Raw genomic sequence first — 17,013 nt, 5'->3', positions numbered from 1 at the left:
TTAGAATATTAAAGTGGGGATAATTGGGTTACATTTAGTGGGTTGTAAGATAAGGTGTTTAGTATTGATGTGTTGGTGAAGTTTTCTTTTACATCTGAAGACTAAGCTTGAAACATTTACTTTTATTCAGGTTCAGAAATGTAGCTGCTGGCCATGCTCTTCATCTGAGGTGTAATAGGCATACTTAAATAAACAGGTTTAAGTGTTTCTATTGATTCTGTATCTAGAACCAGTGGCATGACCTAATCGTTCTGCCTCGTCATGGTAGTACTTACTAGATATGTTGCAAGGTCAATCGGTACCCTCAACAATTCCAAAGAGTTTCCTCTCCATCAACTGCAATTTGATAAAAAGTTCTCCTGTACTAAAAACAGATAAAGCTAATACTTTGTCTACAGTGTATAGACAGGTTATGGACACATTCCCAGAATCAAGTGATATTACATGCAAAGATGGACAATGCACATCACAATTGCATCTATACATTATATCCACAGTATTCGCCAGCATACCTCTCTTTATATAGGGATAGTTCTTAGGCTTCTGAAACCAACTCTTCCTCCTTACCATTCATCCAGAACTCGTTTTCACTATTTTTGCACATGGTTTTGGGGTGTCATTTCAACAGTGACAATCATCAAGAGCCAAAGTTTAGAACAGAGGACAGAGCCACTGTCTCAGTCTAACTTACAGCATGGTCTATCACCAATGAGATGTACTTCTCTCCTGTGGTACTTGGGTAATTATCAGACCCAAGAATATCCACGGTACTTGGGTTACTATCAGACCCAAGAATATCCATGGTACTTGGGTTACTATCAGACCCAAGAATATCCATGACTATCTTCCAAAATGCTTTCTGAGTTACAGACAATGACACCAACGTAGCCTAATTTTGTCTTTTACCTTGCCAAATTTTTGATATTACTCACATGTGTTGTAGTACCCACTTCATCTGAAACTTGACTTGCAAGCATCAGGGAATATGATTCCTGTATGTACATTCAGAGAAATATATGCATTCAAAGAAATATATGGCTCTTTTGCACATATCCTGAGGCATTTACAGCTAGTGAGACAAGCTAGCATCATACAGTGATGATGATGATGAAATTCCTTGCCTTGAGACCATAGTTGCATCATGCTAGTGAAAACCTCTAAAGGATATATGCTACGTTTCATGTTGTGACTATATCAAGGCCAGCCATAGCTGTTGTCTGGATAGGTAATGCTGCTGCAATCATATCTGCATAAAAGTGAAATAACGGGAAACACAGTAATATTTATTTCTTAAAGACATATCTGATTTAAAAGAGGCATGTCCAAACAATTTTGACAATATTGCTAGCTTTAGTGCAACAGCTAAACTCATTGTAAAGCAAGACAAAAAACTGTTTGTGGACCCACAAAGAAAGTCCAACATACACATCAAGGACAAACTGCAGTCGGAGCTGAATAGGATTGTTAAGCATTCCAGACCTGCATTTGGCACTGAAAGGATCGTTCTGTAGGTATATGTCCTGATCTCCAGAAATGAAGTACTGGTTTATAGAAATGTTCAGACAAAATCCAAAGTGTTGCAGGGCTCAACCATAAGTTTGCAAATACAAAAGGGATCAGCAAGCTTGATGAAAACACTGGTTGACACTTCTTGATGAAAAATCTCAATTTCTAAACATATTCAGGAGTCCGTTTGGTCATTAGTGTTGGAATACTTGCCATTTGGAATGAGTGCATCTCAAGATTTTTCCAGGCCAAGAGGTGCAGTAAGCGAAGCTGCTGATGCAGTTGTCTATGAAGAAAATCATGACACAAACCTGTTCAGTATGTTAAACAGAGCTGCCAAGTAAGGGTTATTGTTTTATAGTGACAAATGCAACAGAGAGCAAAAGAAAAGCATTTTGTTCTTTGGAATTCTACATACAGGCAATGGTGGTCCAGATAATAACAAAATAAAAATAAAACGAAGCCAGAGAGATATATAGAAAATGCCAGACCCTGTAAAACAAAGCTGACCTGTGCAGATTCATGGGAATGTCAAACTGCCTCTCTGTAGCAAAGGTTGTGGAGAAACTAGATATTCTGTGACATCATTTAAACAAAAAGAGAGAGTACCCTGGACACGAGTCACTAAAGACTCAATGAGATGAAGTCATTGATTACTCTGGATGCTGGTCTAAACTATTATGATACAACATGTCATACATTTCAGAAATAGATGCAACATGGAATCCTTAAGTGTTTCCTTTGTGTAGAACAACAAGCTGATTGTTTTGTTTCTAAAACACTAATTTAAGGTGTTATTCCTGATCTGGTAATATCAAGTGAAATGTGCTCACAGCTTCTTATGGAATACAATATCACTAGCATACTTACCTCATGAAAAGTCAGTCATTGTAACAAAAGATCACAAGTCACTAGTTATGTTTGTGTGAAATCAATGCATGTTGTATCAGCTAAGTCACAATGCAAGCTTCTCATAACACAAGGCTGTATCTACAGAGTAATTTACACATCTGGTGGCCCTTAACAGACATGGTTCCTAAACTGCATAATCCAGAAACAAAACCTGAGATATTGAACTAGAGGACATTGATAAAATGTGCAAATTCCATACTATATGTTCAGAATGACAAAATGCTAATACAAGAGAACTGTTGGAGCTGTATGGGAAACCATGCAAACCATGACAATATATGTATTGCATTTGATATTTTTGAAATAAATAATTGCCAATTTCTGCTGTCAATAGATATTCTAAACACCAGTTTTTATTTATATGTCTGTACCTGTATCAAGCCAGGTAGTTGCAGATAATAATGTAGATGTGCACATCTTTCTTTGCAAGACTAGACGAAATAATGATTGACAGTGGAGCCCAAAGCACAGGTCAAGCAATTAAAGGTTCTCACAATGGGATGTGGCATCAGATGTGACAAGTTTCCCCATTACTGAGAAAAGTAACAGAGTTATCAAAAGTCGCTTACAGCACATCAACAAAACCTTGAAATGTCAGACCAACCCCGCTGACAACAAACCACCATCATACACGGTTTGTTGTTTAGTAGGGCTGTTACTAGGCTTATTAGTATATTCTGCAGTAATATTAGTTCAGGCAGAAAGAACATTGACATCATTGAGAATGGAACACTGCAGCCATAAAAATATACCATGGCAGTACTAGTCACAGAGAGCTTCCATTAGTTTATCCTAGTCAATATGTAAAAGTTATAGACCACAAACTGTTGTACAAAAGTGTGAAGAACCATGGCTGTATAGCATAAATGGCTATGGAAACAAGCTGTTGATCAGCTTTACCCTAGCACCTTCTGCACTGAATCTGTCCGTCTCTAGTTGCATAATGGGTAATTCTGACCAACTCACTTTACAAGACAGTGCTCTCAGACTACACTGAACAGGGGGTTTGCGGATACTTTTTCTAACCTGGTTAGCATATGCTGTTTCTGTCTGCCTTCTGTAATACTGACAACATCAAAGTCAAGATAGAAGAAAATATGAGCAATGTATATGGGGTGCAGTGAGTGAGGAAGTAGTTTCAGTGTTAATGAGCTGCGTTGTTAAATAAATGTACATTATCAAACTCAGTTTAAATTATATAAGTCCTCGTCTCTTTCTAAACTCATCCCAGATCTCTGTCTTCTGTTTAGCATCTTACTAACATTGAGAGCCAGGCCACTATGTGATATCCCTGCATGTTAGGAAATCCCACACTCCTTCACATTTTCCTCTAGGGAGACTGTCCTGTCCTGTTCTTTGATGCTCCCTGGTGCTTTTTTTTTAAATTCTCCCATAAAGATATATGTAAGAAATGTTTAAACATTTTCAAGAAAGCACTACAGACAAAAATGGACAAAGACTAGTGTGTTGGTGTTTGCCTGGTTTATCTGAGTTGGGAAGCACACAGAAGGGTTGTAAGTGTAGTCATTTTATTGGCCAGAGGGTTCAGTGATCACTTTTCTGTATTTCCAGTGCCAGTATAAATTCAGCACATTTGCACAGAACTGCTCGCTTTGAGAGTGGCCTGTACAGATGCAAACATCTAGAAACATTGTTTATTTTAATTATGCTGTGAAAGTTTACTGCGTTATTTATTGGCTTTTTTTTGCACTTCTTTAAAGTTGCATTTTCAAACTCCTGTAAGGGCTGCTGTTCTGCTCTGAAAGACATTGAATCTAGTGTTTCTTAGTTAGTATTAGACATCTGTTTGTGGTTCCTTAATACTTGGGCTCCAAACCAGTCATTTTACATTAAGAAGGTGACTCTTGTGGCAGGAGAGGGCTGATTTCACTTTAGGACTTGCAACCATGGATGGGCATTTGACTGCTATCTCTGCATGTAGCTTGGTGGAGATGGGCATCCTGAGGCATTGCAGCAATTGCCTTATGTACACAGCCATTTAATTCTCAAACAAACAACTATAATATGTGGGAGATGTAGTTACACATTGTCACTGGAGGCTAGACTGTCACATGCAGACAAAAAGCAACAAACAGGTTGCCAAAGACTCAAACACATCATTCACTGCACCCACAAAGGACCACACACAGACCTACATATGTGGAGGAGCTGACATGTAACTTACCCAAGCCTCAAAGTTGTTTCAGATACAGTCCTTAGAAACTCCACATGCACACAAACAAGACAATTCCCATTATAACACATAAGACCACATCTCATTGTGTCTCAGCTTCCAAGCCCATGAGGCAAAACATTCTAAAACCCAATATTTTGGTCATAGGAGACCCTCATTCTCATAAGGAGAAGGTTGCAGTTAGTTGCCTGTCAAGGGCCTGGATTCTGCTGATCACACAAGCACTCAGGTCAGTTACCTCTAAGTACCAGTATGAGTCAGTCATAGTCTATGTAGGCATGAATGACCTGAGACATACTTCCTTGGACTATATGAAGACAGACATGATCGAGTTCTCAGAAAATGTGACACAGGCAGGTGTGAGTCTATAACTGAGCAGCATTCTACCATCTCCAAGGATGATGTCACAATACTGGCAGAAAATGATCGACTTTAACAATTGGCCTAGCTACTAGTATCATTCCAAAAGGGTCCAATACTTGTCAGCCTTGGAGGACATGATTGACAGAACACTCTGCTTTGCCACGGTTGGTCTTTACCTGTCACCTCTAGGCTTTTGGATATTGGACAAAACATTATCTACCCTTATAGCACCTTTTTAGGTTTTGCCAAATAGACAAACCTTCCAACATAAAAAAATGCTACTCAATGAAAAAGTTAAAGGTCTATTGCTCAATGCTAGGAGTCTCAACAAGAAACTGCACTCCCTAGTAGCTCGCTTCATCCTGGAGAATGCTGGTGTCTGTGCAGTTACTGAAACATGGTTCAAAGCCAAGGAAAGCACTCTTACAGTGCATAGTTATAATGCCTTTCATACATTTCAACCACCCACTGAACAAGAAAGAGCAAAAACTGGAGATGTATCTACCTACATAAAGCATACACAAACTTAACATGGCATGCTGGAGCTACTCCATGTCCAACTAACCATGGGAAAAATCCATTACTATATTCTTGTTAGCTGCAGGTCCCCCACCATGAGCCAGGAAACCTATACATCATCCCTGAAGTTACTAGAATCACTCACCATCCAGCCCAGTATCATACTCATGGGTGATTTTAACTACCCCTCCATTAACTCATAAAAATAGCCTCCAAAGATAAGGATACCCATAAGACATTTTTCAGTTATGTCCACAATTTTAAGGGCAACACCCAACAATGTGTACAATTAGTTAGAGATGGTATTACCTATACTCTGCCAGAAGACATTGCAAATCTGCTGGCTGACAAATTCAGCTCAAATTTCACCTCTTCATCACCCCCAGTTCTTCTCTAAGAAATACCCTCCACCACTCCACTGCCAGTTATCACCAAAGAACAGGTTACCACTGTGAACTGTAAAGCTAAAAACATGGCTTCAGTAGCACCTGACCAGTTTATGATGTTGCCTCTTAAGTAACTTAAGTCAGGACTTATCAGGTCCGTCAGGACCTGTATTTAACCATATCCTTCAGCCTGGCTATGTCTCGATAGACTGGAAGACAGCAACAGTCAACCCTCTGCATAAAGGGGGACCATTTACTGACCTGGGAAATTACAGACCCATAAATATAACTAGTCTTATATATCAGGCTATGGAAAGAAAAATCATGGACCTGAAAAAATAATGACATAGGACCCTCCAAACACTGGACTCGACCCAATTCAGCATTGTCAAAGGTACGTCATGCCTACTGAGTCTGATGGATTTCAATGAAAAAGTCACTAAGGCCATGGATGAGGGTAAAGCAGTACATACTGTCTACCTTGACCTGGCCATGGTATTTGACACAATTTCCCACTTGGGTATTATAATTCACAAAACTGGGCATAAATCCCCATGTCACCAGATGGATAGCCAATTGACTCATGGACAGAACACATGTGGTTAAAGTGGGTGAATCCAGATCGAGCAAGAGGCCACTTACTAATGTTGTGCCACAGGGTTCAGTGCTGGGACCACTCCTGTTCAGAATATACTTCTCTGATGTCAAGGCAAATGTGGTAGGCCTCTGGATGACAAAGTTTGCTGATGACTGCAAGCTGGGTGCAATCACTGAATCCACTAATGATGTAGTTATCCCTCAGGAGGGCCTAGACCAGACAAATGATTGGTGTTAAAACCATGCCTAAGACTAAATCTGAAAAAATGCATTATCATACCCTTTGGCAATTCAACTACCCCTGCAAATTACAACATCAATAAGACAACCCTAACAGTAGACTCAGAGGTGCGAGATTTAGGTACACAGATAGATAGTAGCCTGAAGTTTGACAGTCATGTGTACATAGTGGAAGTATTTCTACGTGGCACAACTTATAAACAAAGGTATGACACCCAGATCCAAGGTAATTATAGTTCCACTGTACTCAGCCCTCGTTAGATCAATAATCGAGTGAATGCACCATTTGGCATGTATTTGACTAGGCACTTACAGCAGCTGGAGTGACCTCAGAAGTTCCTCACAAAGAAAATACAGGGTGTAAACAACATGACCTATGCAAATAGACTAAAAGCTATATCCCTTTACTCTGTCTCCTAACAACTATTGAGGGTTGACCTATGCCTGACCTACAAGGCACTCACAAATCTAGCCCTGATTGAGTGGCTACACATCCACAAGTCAAACAGTATGAGGGGCACCGGACCTAGGGACCTAAACTTTGTCAGTGACTCAAACAAAACATATTAGAGAGACAGATATGTGTCTCAGATATTGCCCCTTCTTTGGAACAGGCTTCCTATTCACATTAAACAAATTCACACCTAGGGTAGCACCTATCTCCCTTACGGACAGGGTCAGTCTGTGAGATACTGAAGAACTCAAGACATAGGCACAAACCCATGCCATCCTCTTGCTCCTAGGGTCCATATACTGGGTAAAACTGGGATATATTGGCTAGGCTTGAAAGGGCTCTTAAGATGTTAGCCTAATACTCTCCTATGAACCTATGAACACTGAGCTCAAAAGTTTTGGAGTCAGGGCAGACTTGCCCTGAGATCCACTCTTTTGGAATCTGGCCCATAATTTACTTTAATTTTTTCTTCTGTGTTTCACAGAAACTGATTTCACAAGTTCCTCATTAGTCCTTTAGACTATTTAAACCCTACAGCTGTTCCCTTCCCTTTCAAGCTTTAGATTTCTGGGAGTTCAGCTTAAACTCATATAGTGTTTTAAATCTTAATAGACCAGTCTTCCTATTTTGAAATAACTTCTAAGTGGAGTATAAAGAGCACTGAATAGCTATACAGCTGTGTGTGTTTGTGCATATATATCTATATCTATGTATAGATCTCCTAATACTCAAACAGCCATATCATCGAATTTCATTTTTGTGAAATGAAAAATCGCGAAAATAAAATACCAAAACAAGGAATTTTTCCCAGGGCAATTAAACACTTGTCCAATATGTCATTTTTTACACTGTAGTGTGAGCCCAGAGTTGGTATATATAGCTAGGGGGTATGGGGGGCATAGACTCCCACCTAGGAGGGTTTTATTTACCCTGATGTGTGTTTCTTTGAAGTATTTACTTGCCCTGGGAAAAAAATCGCCATTTGGATATTTTGTTTTGCAGTTTTCATCTTGTGAAAATGAGATTCGATGACATGGCTGTTTGAGTATTAGAAGTAGTTACCTATATATGTATATTAAAATATATATATATATATATATATATATATATATATATATATATATATATATGTGTGTGTATCAAACAACTTATTCTCATTTTTCTCATATTCTTTTAACAACTCTTCAACTCTGATTCTGTTTCATAACTTTACTAAAGCTTTACTAAAGTTTTAGTTGAAGGTAAAACGGCAGTGCTGGCTTCTTGAGAATATCTATATAGTTGTAAAATATGCTATTTATGATTACCCCCACCTAAAACTCATTATGTAACTTCTTTAACCAACTTAACTATTTTTCTGCAGTTCCAAATATCTTAGGGTTTGCCACAGATAAGGCCACTTCATCTTAAAGCTTTAGCTGCATTTACTGCTAACTGAGGTATAAAATTTTCTGTTGTAAACCATTTTATATGACAAGTTTCATACATTGTAGAAAAGCTCAAAGACAGGGGGATTATTAAATCTGTAGGATGGTGCAAAAAGAACTGTAAACAACTAATATAAAAACATCTCCTTTTGTAAATCTCCCTTTAAATACTTCTGGACCGAAATTTAAACAAAGCAAAGATATACAAACTTAGGTTTGATTGTAGATATGGAGAGAGAGCTCATTTTGTCTGCCTATTTTTTTTTCTGGGTAACAGCTGTTCCCCTTCTGCATTTCCAGTCCTCATTAGGATGGCTTTATGTATGCCCCATGCATTTCTGAACTTATTCACTACTTTTACCCTACTATGCCTTCAGAAATTCTGCTTTGATTATTTACCACCTTTTGTGTAAAAAAATGCTTCACTGTGTCCTTGGAATACAGCCTCTCTTTTCCAGACATCTTTTTTTTTTAGTTTTGTACTTCCTTATGCTCTTGTGATTTTTTTTTAGTCACTTGAAAGTTTCTTACACATCTCCTTCTCCTTTTCTTAAGGCTACATGTTACAATGTTTTAGTCTGCCTTTATATGGCAATATACTGATGAGGTATTCAGAAACACCTATTGTATTGTAGATAACGGCTTACCAATTGTGTCTTCTGTCCCTCCCTTGTTACTTTCTCATATTGCTTTTGTTACCTTGGGGTCATCTAATATGAGTACCTCAAGCACCCTTTCTCTGTTGTTGCTGCTACCTCCCCAAGTTGTTTACTCTTTTTCTTGACTGACGCTTTGCCTGTGCACTGTTTTGCACTTTCCCTCCACTAAATAAGTTGGACATTTTCTGTATCATTCATCTAATCTTGTTTATGTATGTGATTATATATTCATTTTAATAGCCACCCAGTGGTATAAGCATTGACTCTAGCTGATTATCACTTTTGAAGTGACACCCCACTCCCATGTGCAAAAATGGGAAAAGGGCACGTGGATGGATGGATGTGATTATTGGAGGGGGAAGAGCCATGATCCCACATAACTATTCACAGACATTACCTGGGAGTTTGTAGTCAAGAAATACATGTTACAAGAAAAAATTGTTACAGGCTAATTTATTTGTGAAAGCAATAATAAAATGTGAGAATAATGAATAAATGCCAAAGTTAAAATCAATCAATAAATAAACATACATTTAAGTACATTGAAACTGGAAAAAGTTGAGAGAGCACAATTTTACTTTGTACTTCAAGCATCTAAATGTCAGATGCAAAAGTAAATTTTCCTACTTCAGCAGAATTTTCTTGAAAATCGCAGTGCCCATGTGTGTTTCCCTTTTGCAGATTATAAAACTATAGTTTGCATTGGCGCTGTTTTTTCAAGTTCCAAATGTTAGGGGAAGAAATAGAGAATGTGTTACTATGGAGAGGGAGGGCTCAAAGAATATACAGCATATAGGGTTAGGGAAAATGATTTTTTAAATTATTTATCCTCTTCTCGACGAGGTTACCACCACCACTAGGCTAATGGCCTGTTTTCAGCAGAGACCCAAGGCGGTAGTTATACTACTGGATGAAATTTGGTCAGAACAAAGAGGAACTTCCCCTACTGTTTTTGATAGGTGCCAGGGGATCTTTTACTTCTACCAGAGCTATCACCAACTCAAGCAGATGGGGCCTTGGTTTAACATCTTATCTTAAGGGTGGCATAGTCAGAAATGAAACACCCCTCTAATGCTGCGCTGCAGGGAAAGCAATCAAATCACCTGGAGTGTAATCTTTGAAGCACTTAAATTTGGCAATTTTGTTAGATTTTGCTTTAGCTCTACAAATGGAGAGATAAGATCATCTGTTTCTTGTGTCTGAGAGAAGGGTTTTCCAGATTTGGGGGCCCTAAAATATTGAAACTGTCATCATTGTATGCAGGTTTATCGTGGAGCAAAATCGAGCAATAAAGGGGCGGATCAAAGCCTATAGTAGGACTGCGTAGTAGTCTGTTGGCAAAGAAGGGAAATTAGTTTATTTTCAGTAGTTTGAAATGAAGGAAGGCTTGTAAGTAGGACACCTTTCTGCTGGATTCAGACCCAAGTGGCTTTGGATAGAATTACTCATTGGGGCTCATGGTGAGGAGAAAGAGTATTGTAAGTGGCAAATCTTGTTAGCAGTCATTCGTAAAGCAGTCTGGTTCCTCTTAGAGGCTGTGGCAACAACTCTAAAATCATATTCCAGTTCAGCCAATAGTATTAGCAAACTGGAGTCAGAAAATGTGAACTTGTCCATGTCCAGAGCACAGGTTTATTTATTTTTTGAAATAGTTTCCAGAATGTGATGTCAGATGTTAAGATTAAGATCAAGACATATTTCAAAGTATTTGTCTGATCAAGTGGTTTATATCCAAAATGAGGTTGATGATTCGAATTCAGCATTTTTTTGGGCAGTAAATTAATTTTTGCTGAGTCCAAATGGCATGTGCTTATTTGTTTATACCCAAGAATGAAATGCATTTTCTTTATCCAAGCAGATATAAGAACATGAAGCTTTTCAAGAAGAACTTTGATTACCCAAGGACAGGGGAGGTCTGATCTACCTAGTCCCAAGTATACAATTATTGTATGTTTCCAAAGTGGGGAGGACATTCATTTATAAATATGAAGAAGTGATTCATGTGGAACTCCTTTTTAAAGGGGTGAGGTCTGAGGGGAAGGGTGATTCATGTGGAACTCCTTTTTAAAGGGGTGAGGTCTGAGGGGAAGGAGCTGTCTTTTACTTTTTTAGCTCCTCGTTGAAAGAGAGTACTTGTGCTACTTTGTTACCTTGCTAGTAGAACCACTGCAAAAAAGGCATTGCCTAGCAGAATGTGGTTGACCAAGTCAAATATCTTGGTAAGGTCTATGATGACAGCCCAAATTAGATTACCTCCTTCCATGTTAGTGATGATGACATCAGGTAAAGACAGGACGGCTCAAAGAAGTGCTTTTCCCTTTCCATAACTGTGTTGGTTTTGGAAAAGGAGAATGAACTCTTGGTTATAATTTGAGAGTTGTGTGCAAACTAATTTTTTCAAGTAATATAACTATAGCAGCAAACGAAGCAGTGAACGAACCATGCAGTCCACAAAATAACTGACTCATAAAACGAGTTTATTAATGGTAAGCGCTTTCTCATAGGAGCTTCATCAGACCATAAAAAACAACTTACAGTCAAAGAGCACTTAAATCCTACCCAACATCCAATCAGCACTCACTCAGGTAATCAGCCTAAATTAAAGCAACAGGCAACATTTATCATAGTAAAAAAACCTACAAAACATAAAAAGTAATAACGAATAATAAAAACGAAAACAAAAATCATAAGAAATAATATATATAATACATTAAAACCATAAAATTCATGTATTTCTGATGCTTGAATGTAGTCTGTCTAACTGTGAGTTTCCTAGACTTTAACACAGGCTTAATAGAGGCACTCTCATTGAGCCCCTTGCCTCTGTCCACCCTCAATCTCAGAAGGGGATATCAGGAATCATACTGAGAATAAGGAGGTAAAGTGGATTCTGAGGTTGAGGGTGGACAGAGGCAAGGGGCTCAATGAGAGAGCCTCTATTAAGCCTGTGTTAAAGTCTAGGAAACTCACAGTTAGACTACATTTCAAGCATCAGAAATACATGGATTTTGTGGTTTTAATGAATTATATATATTATTTGTTATGATTTTTGTTTTAGTTTTTATTATTCATTATTATTTTTTATGTTTTGCAGTTTTTTACTATGACAAATGTTGCCTATTGCTTTAATTTAGGCTGATTATCTGAGTGAGTGCTGATTGGATGTTGGGTAGGATTTAAGTGCTTTTTGACTGTATATTGTTTTTTATCAAAATTCCGCGGTGGTACAGCAGTAGCGTTGTTACCTCACAGCAAGAGGTTCTCCTGTTTGATTCTCGGCATGGCTTGGGAGTGCCTCCTGTGTGGAGTCTGCATGTCCTCCCTGTGGTTGGGTAGCGTTCGAAAGACATGCGTGCGTAAATGGGCGCGCCTTTGTTGAAGGTTGGGCGTCGAGCTGGCACCTCAGCATTTCATAAAAATCTACTGCCAATCATTAACGGACCAGAGTTCCGGGAAAATGCCGAAAGACAAACATCGTCTGACGAAGCTCCTATGTGAAAGCGCTTACTGTTAATGAACTCGTTTTATGAGTCAGTCATTTTGTGGACTGTGTGGTTCAATCACTGCTTCATTTGCTGCTATAGTTATATTATTTATTTTTTGGAGTAGTGCTATGTTTGCCCTCAGTTGTGACTTTTTTCTTTGTTTTTAATATTTTGAAATATCTTGCCTACAGATGACAGACATTAGGTATGCCTCAAAACAAAAGTAGCAGAAAGTTTTGGTAATTTTTGCAGTGGCTTTGTTACTGCAGACTTTCCTGTAAAAGAAATATCACTAATTTATAGGAACTGCTCCAATGTGTAATGGAAAGTGATAATGAGGTGTTCTGTACATGACTGGATAAACCATGGTTGTAGGAAATCAGCAGACCCATAGTTAGGTTGGGGGTGGGGCAAAAGTGGCAGCTGTCCAATGTACAAGCTGATAGGGTATATGACTGACAATGCAGACAAGGTGGAAGAGGAACACCAGCAATGATTGGCCAGCATTTGTTCAGTATCAGCAATTTGGCAATGCCTTCTTTCAGTCTGTGTGGGTACCAGTCTGATTGTTTGGCCATGGCAACAATTTATGTAACTACTGGTCTTCATACTAGATCCATTGGGAAAATTATGAATTTTTCATAAAGGTCTTTGGCTTCTTATTTTTCTTTATATATATATATATATATATATATATATATATATATATATATATATATATATATATATATATATATATATATCTAGGGGAATAATCAAGCAGTAGATGGCGGGTTAGGTCACTGTTGCTGATTAGGTAATTCTTTTGAGAAATCATGGCAGGAGAGGATGTGATTTAATGTTATGAAAAAATCTTATGGGATATTGCTGGATTTGACATGTCTATTTCAAACAAGGTTTTTGATAGCGCAGGAAGTTTGATTCTTGCTGAAGGCAATTGATTTCTTAGGTAAGTTTGTTTCATTTTCATTGAGGACTTATTTTGCTTGCCTCTTTGTTTAGGTAGTGCTTGGCATTTGTTAATATGTTATTCTAGTGATAAGACAGAAATGTTTTTTTTGTAAATCAAGCAGCATGGATGTTAAGGTGTTGGCGTCTGTTTCACAATATTGTAGAACAGGGTCCCAGTTTAATGACTTATGATTATATTTTATTTTATTTTTCAGTTTAGTGATGTTATTCTGTGATTTTTTTACTGGCTATTTTTGAGGATTATAACAGTAAATGTGAATAATACTGGGTGATAGTCATTAAAGCTTGGACGAGTGCTAAATGTGAAGAGAAGGAGTTAGGATTATTTCTTCTTTTCCTGATTATAAGGATGTGCTGGCACTTTAACCATTTGAAGAAGATTTATGTCCGCTAGAAATCCATTATTTATGGGTCAGGAATGTTAATACTGAAGTCTCTCAATATTATTACTAAGGAAGATTGTGGAGAGGATTTAATTATATGTTTATACGATTTGGAATTTGTTTTTATCAGTGGAGAGAAGTAAGCTACAGATAGAGAAAAAAGCTTGTTATGCTTTTTTTTTAAAGAAACGGAATGAAACAGTACATTCAAGACAGCTGCATTGGCAGCAAATGGGGGAAATCAGAAGAAGTTGAGAACTGAAGTAAAAGGGAAAATAGTGGAATAGGTAAACAGCTTCAAGAACCTGGGAGAAGTATTGATGAGAAGGGAAGTCTGAATGAGGAGGTCAAAGCTAGAATCAGACGGGCTGCGGTCAACTGGTACAGAGTGTCTGGTGTAGCATATGACAAAAGAATGCCAAAGAAACTGAAACGTGAGGTGAGAAAAACAGTGGTGCGACCTGTTTCACTGTATGATACATAAACCTAGGTAGTGAAGGTATAGCGGTTGAGCAAGTAGATGTGATGAAGATGAAGGGCCTGAGATAGCTGATAGGATGTACACTGTAGGCTAGATGAAGAAATGATGATATTTGACCAGAAGTCAACGTAGCTCCAAGTTGTAGGGAAGGTCATGGAGAATAGATTACAGTGGTTCGGGCAGATGTGCAAGAAAGCAGCAGATGATTTTGTGAAGAAAGGATTTGGGAGAGACAGAAAGTCCAACAAAGAGAAGGACAGATTGCATAAGAGAACTGAAACAGTCAGGCATGACCTGTAGAAGGGAGAAGAGTGATACTGAATCGAGAGAGGAGATGACATTTGCACAATGCTCTGACCACATGTTGAAAATAGGAAAAAGGGGTTGTTGATGATGATGATGATGATGTTTAGACTTATCTAGTTAGGATAATGGTCATTAGAGCTATTGGATATGCTGCTGAGTTTTAATTCTATGATTCCCAGCCCTGGCCTGAGTAAAGTGATATATTTTTGGGCATTCTTCTTAAGCCATGACTTGGTCATTGCTGCAGTATAAGGCCTGTATATGCTGACGAAGGTGTCAAGCTCTATTTAATTTTTGACACAACCAGCATTTAGCAGAGATATTCTAAGGGTGGAGAGAAATCTGAGATGGTAAGTCAGGGTTTGGTTCTAGATAAATTGTATAATGGGAGGATTATGAGGAAAGTAACATATAAGAGTCCGTCTTGAAAAGTGTTTGTGAAGCATTGGTAATTATAAGGGTACAAGTAATTTTTAACAAATTGGCTGAAATTTGCATATGGGACACGAGAGGTGGGCTTGGAATTTACTCAGGAGTAAAAGAAATTAACTGGAGTCACTTAGAATAGGGGTTGGGGAGACGATCATAATGAAGCTATAAGTAGTGAGATAGACTGAAGTAGGGAATACTATGAAAAAAAATCTAGCTAAAACAGTCAGAATAGTAGAGATAAGTTAGACTGAAACAAAAAACTATAAACTGCACTGCAGGCTAGACAGACTGAAACTGAAACTTTCAAGTTGGCAACAAGTACATGCCAATGTCACTATAGTTTGTTTTTGAAAGGAGCAGTTCCCAAACGGTGCCATAAACCTAATTAAATACACATTTAATAACAACCTAGAAGGGTAAAGTAAGATTATTTTACTTGCACAGCTTTGCATTTTGGATGATACAAAATTGTTACATGCAAGTTGTGCTGGTGGCATGCAGGGATAATACCATGACTACATTCTAGGCAACATGAGTTTAGTTAACAACTTTGGCATTTCGTAGCAGAGGCTGGAAGGATCAGTGTGCCCATCTGAGGGGCCCAAAGTAGCCTAGGCCACTACCTCTAACACGATCAGATGGAGACATCGGGGGGGGGCTGTTTTTTTGAGGCTATGATAGTGACCAATGACCATCCAAACCAGTAATGGTCATCCCTACTGTCTGTGCAAATGAATCTTACTAAAAGAAGATATTTTCTCTGTTATAGAAGTGACGCCTCTCCCTAATTCTAGGCGTTACTGTAAAATCTGTACACATTGTTTCTGCATCTATTATATACATAATTTTCTATGCTTCTGTTTGTATTAATTGATGACTTATGTTTCTTACTGTGTTTATTGTAATTATTGTTTTTACTGTATTTATTGCAATTTCTACTCTAAATTGTTATGTCTGTGTCAGTAGAATTTGTCATTAGAGCTTTTCTTCCTGGGTCTCTGCTGAAAATGGGCTACTAGCCCAGTCGGATCATCCTAGTAAGCAAATGCAAAATAAAATAAATAAATAAAAAGTGGTGCTTTTGGTGATGTAGGTAACAATGTCACCACCTAAAGGAGGGAGGTGGGGGTAAGCCATTTAGGAAAAAATATACTCTCATTGCCAGGATTTTGGTGAAAGCACCAAACAAATTGCTGTCTGCCTTAAAGACATCCCTTTTAGAAGGACCTCACCTTAAGAGTATCTGGGGGTAAACTGCTTATCCCTAGGGGATCCTATAGGATTTAGTCTGATAGGGATGTCTTAATGAATGGCAGGATGAACATAATACTGTTACAGGAAGATCAACTTTGATTAAGACCAAGGCAGCTGCAGAAATGGTATTCTAACTTAATGGTTCAACATAATACTGTTGCAGCAAGTTGCAGTTAAAGTACATTTGTCTTTTGCCTAACCAATTTGCCTGATCAACAAATAGTGCCTAAGCTGACAATTTGGCTAAATTAAGGCATGGCAAATGATTATATGATTTTATGTCTTATAAATTGGGCATTCATAGAACAAGAAGCTACGGGATTACCACAATAAACTGAACATGCTGGAGGGACAGGTTCCTAACTCAGAGACTTCACATACTCTGGAACAAACTTCCCATTCATGTCAAGCAGAGCACTTCACTGGCCCTCTTTAAGAGAAAT

At 38.2% G+C, this 17,013-nt stretch overlaps 1 protein-coding gene across 1 annotated transcript in view; it reads right to left on the bottom strand.

The window, feature by feature from the left end:
• Positions 1-1,262: 1,262 nt before the first annotated feature.
• The window catches only part of LOC122812866, an 80,877-nt gene continuing 65,126 nt past the window's right edge, over positions 1,263-17,013 (bottom strand). The window contains exon 2 of the mRNA XM_044084909.1: positions 1,263-1,792. Within this exon, the coding sequence (XP_043940844.1) occupies positions 1,701-1,792 (92 nt within the window). The 3' untranslated portion in view covers positions 1,263-1,700. The remainder of the gene's footprint in view (positions 1,793-17,013) is intronic.

The sequence above is a fragment of the Protopterus annectens genome, chromosome 10.part0, assembly GCF_019279795.1.
Source record: "Protopterus annectens isolate FY-2018-M chromosome 10.part0, PAN1.0, whole genome shotgun sequence".
NCBI classification, from domain to species: Eukaryota; Metazoa; Chordata; order Ceratodontiformes; family Protopteridae; genus Protopterus; species Protopterus annectens.
This window is presented reverse-complemented; position numbering and strand designations above follow the sequence as displayed.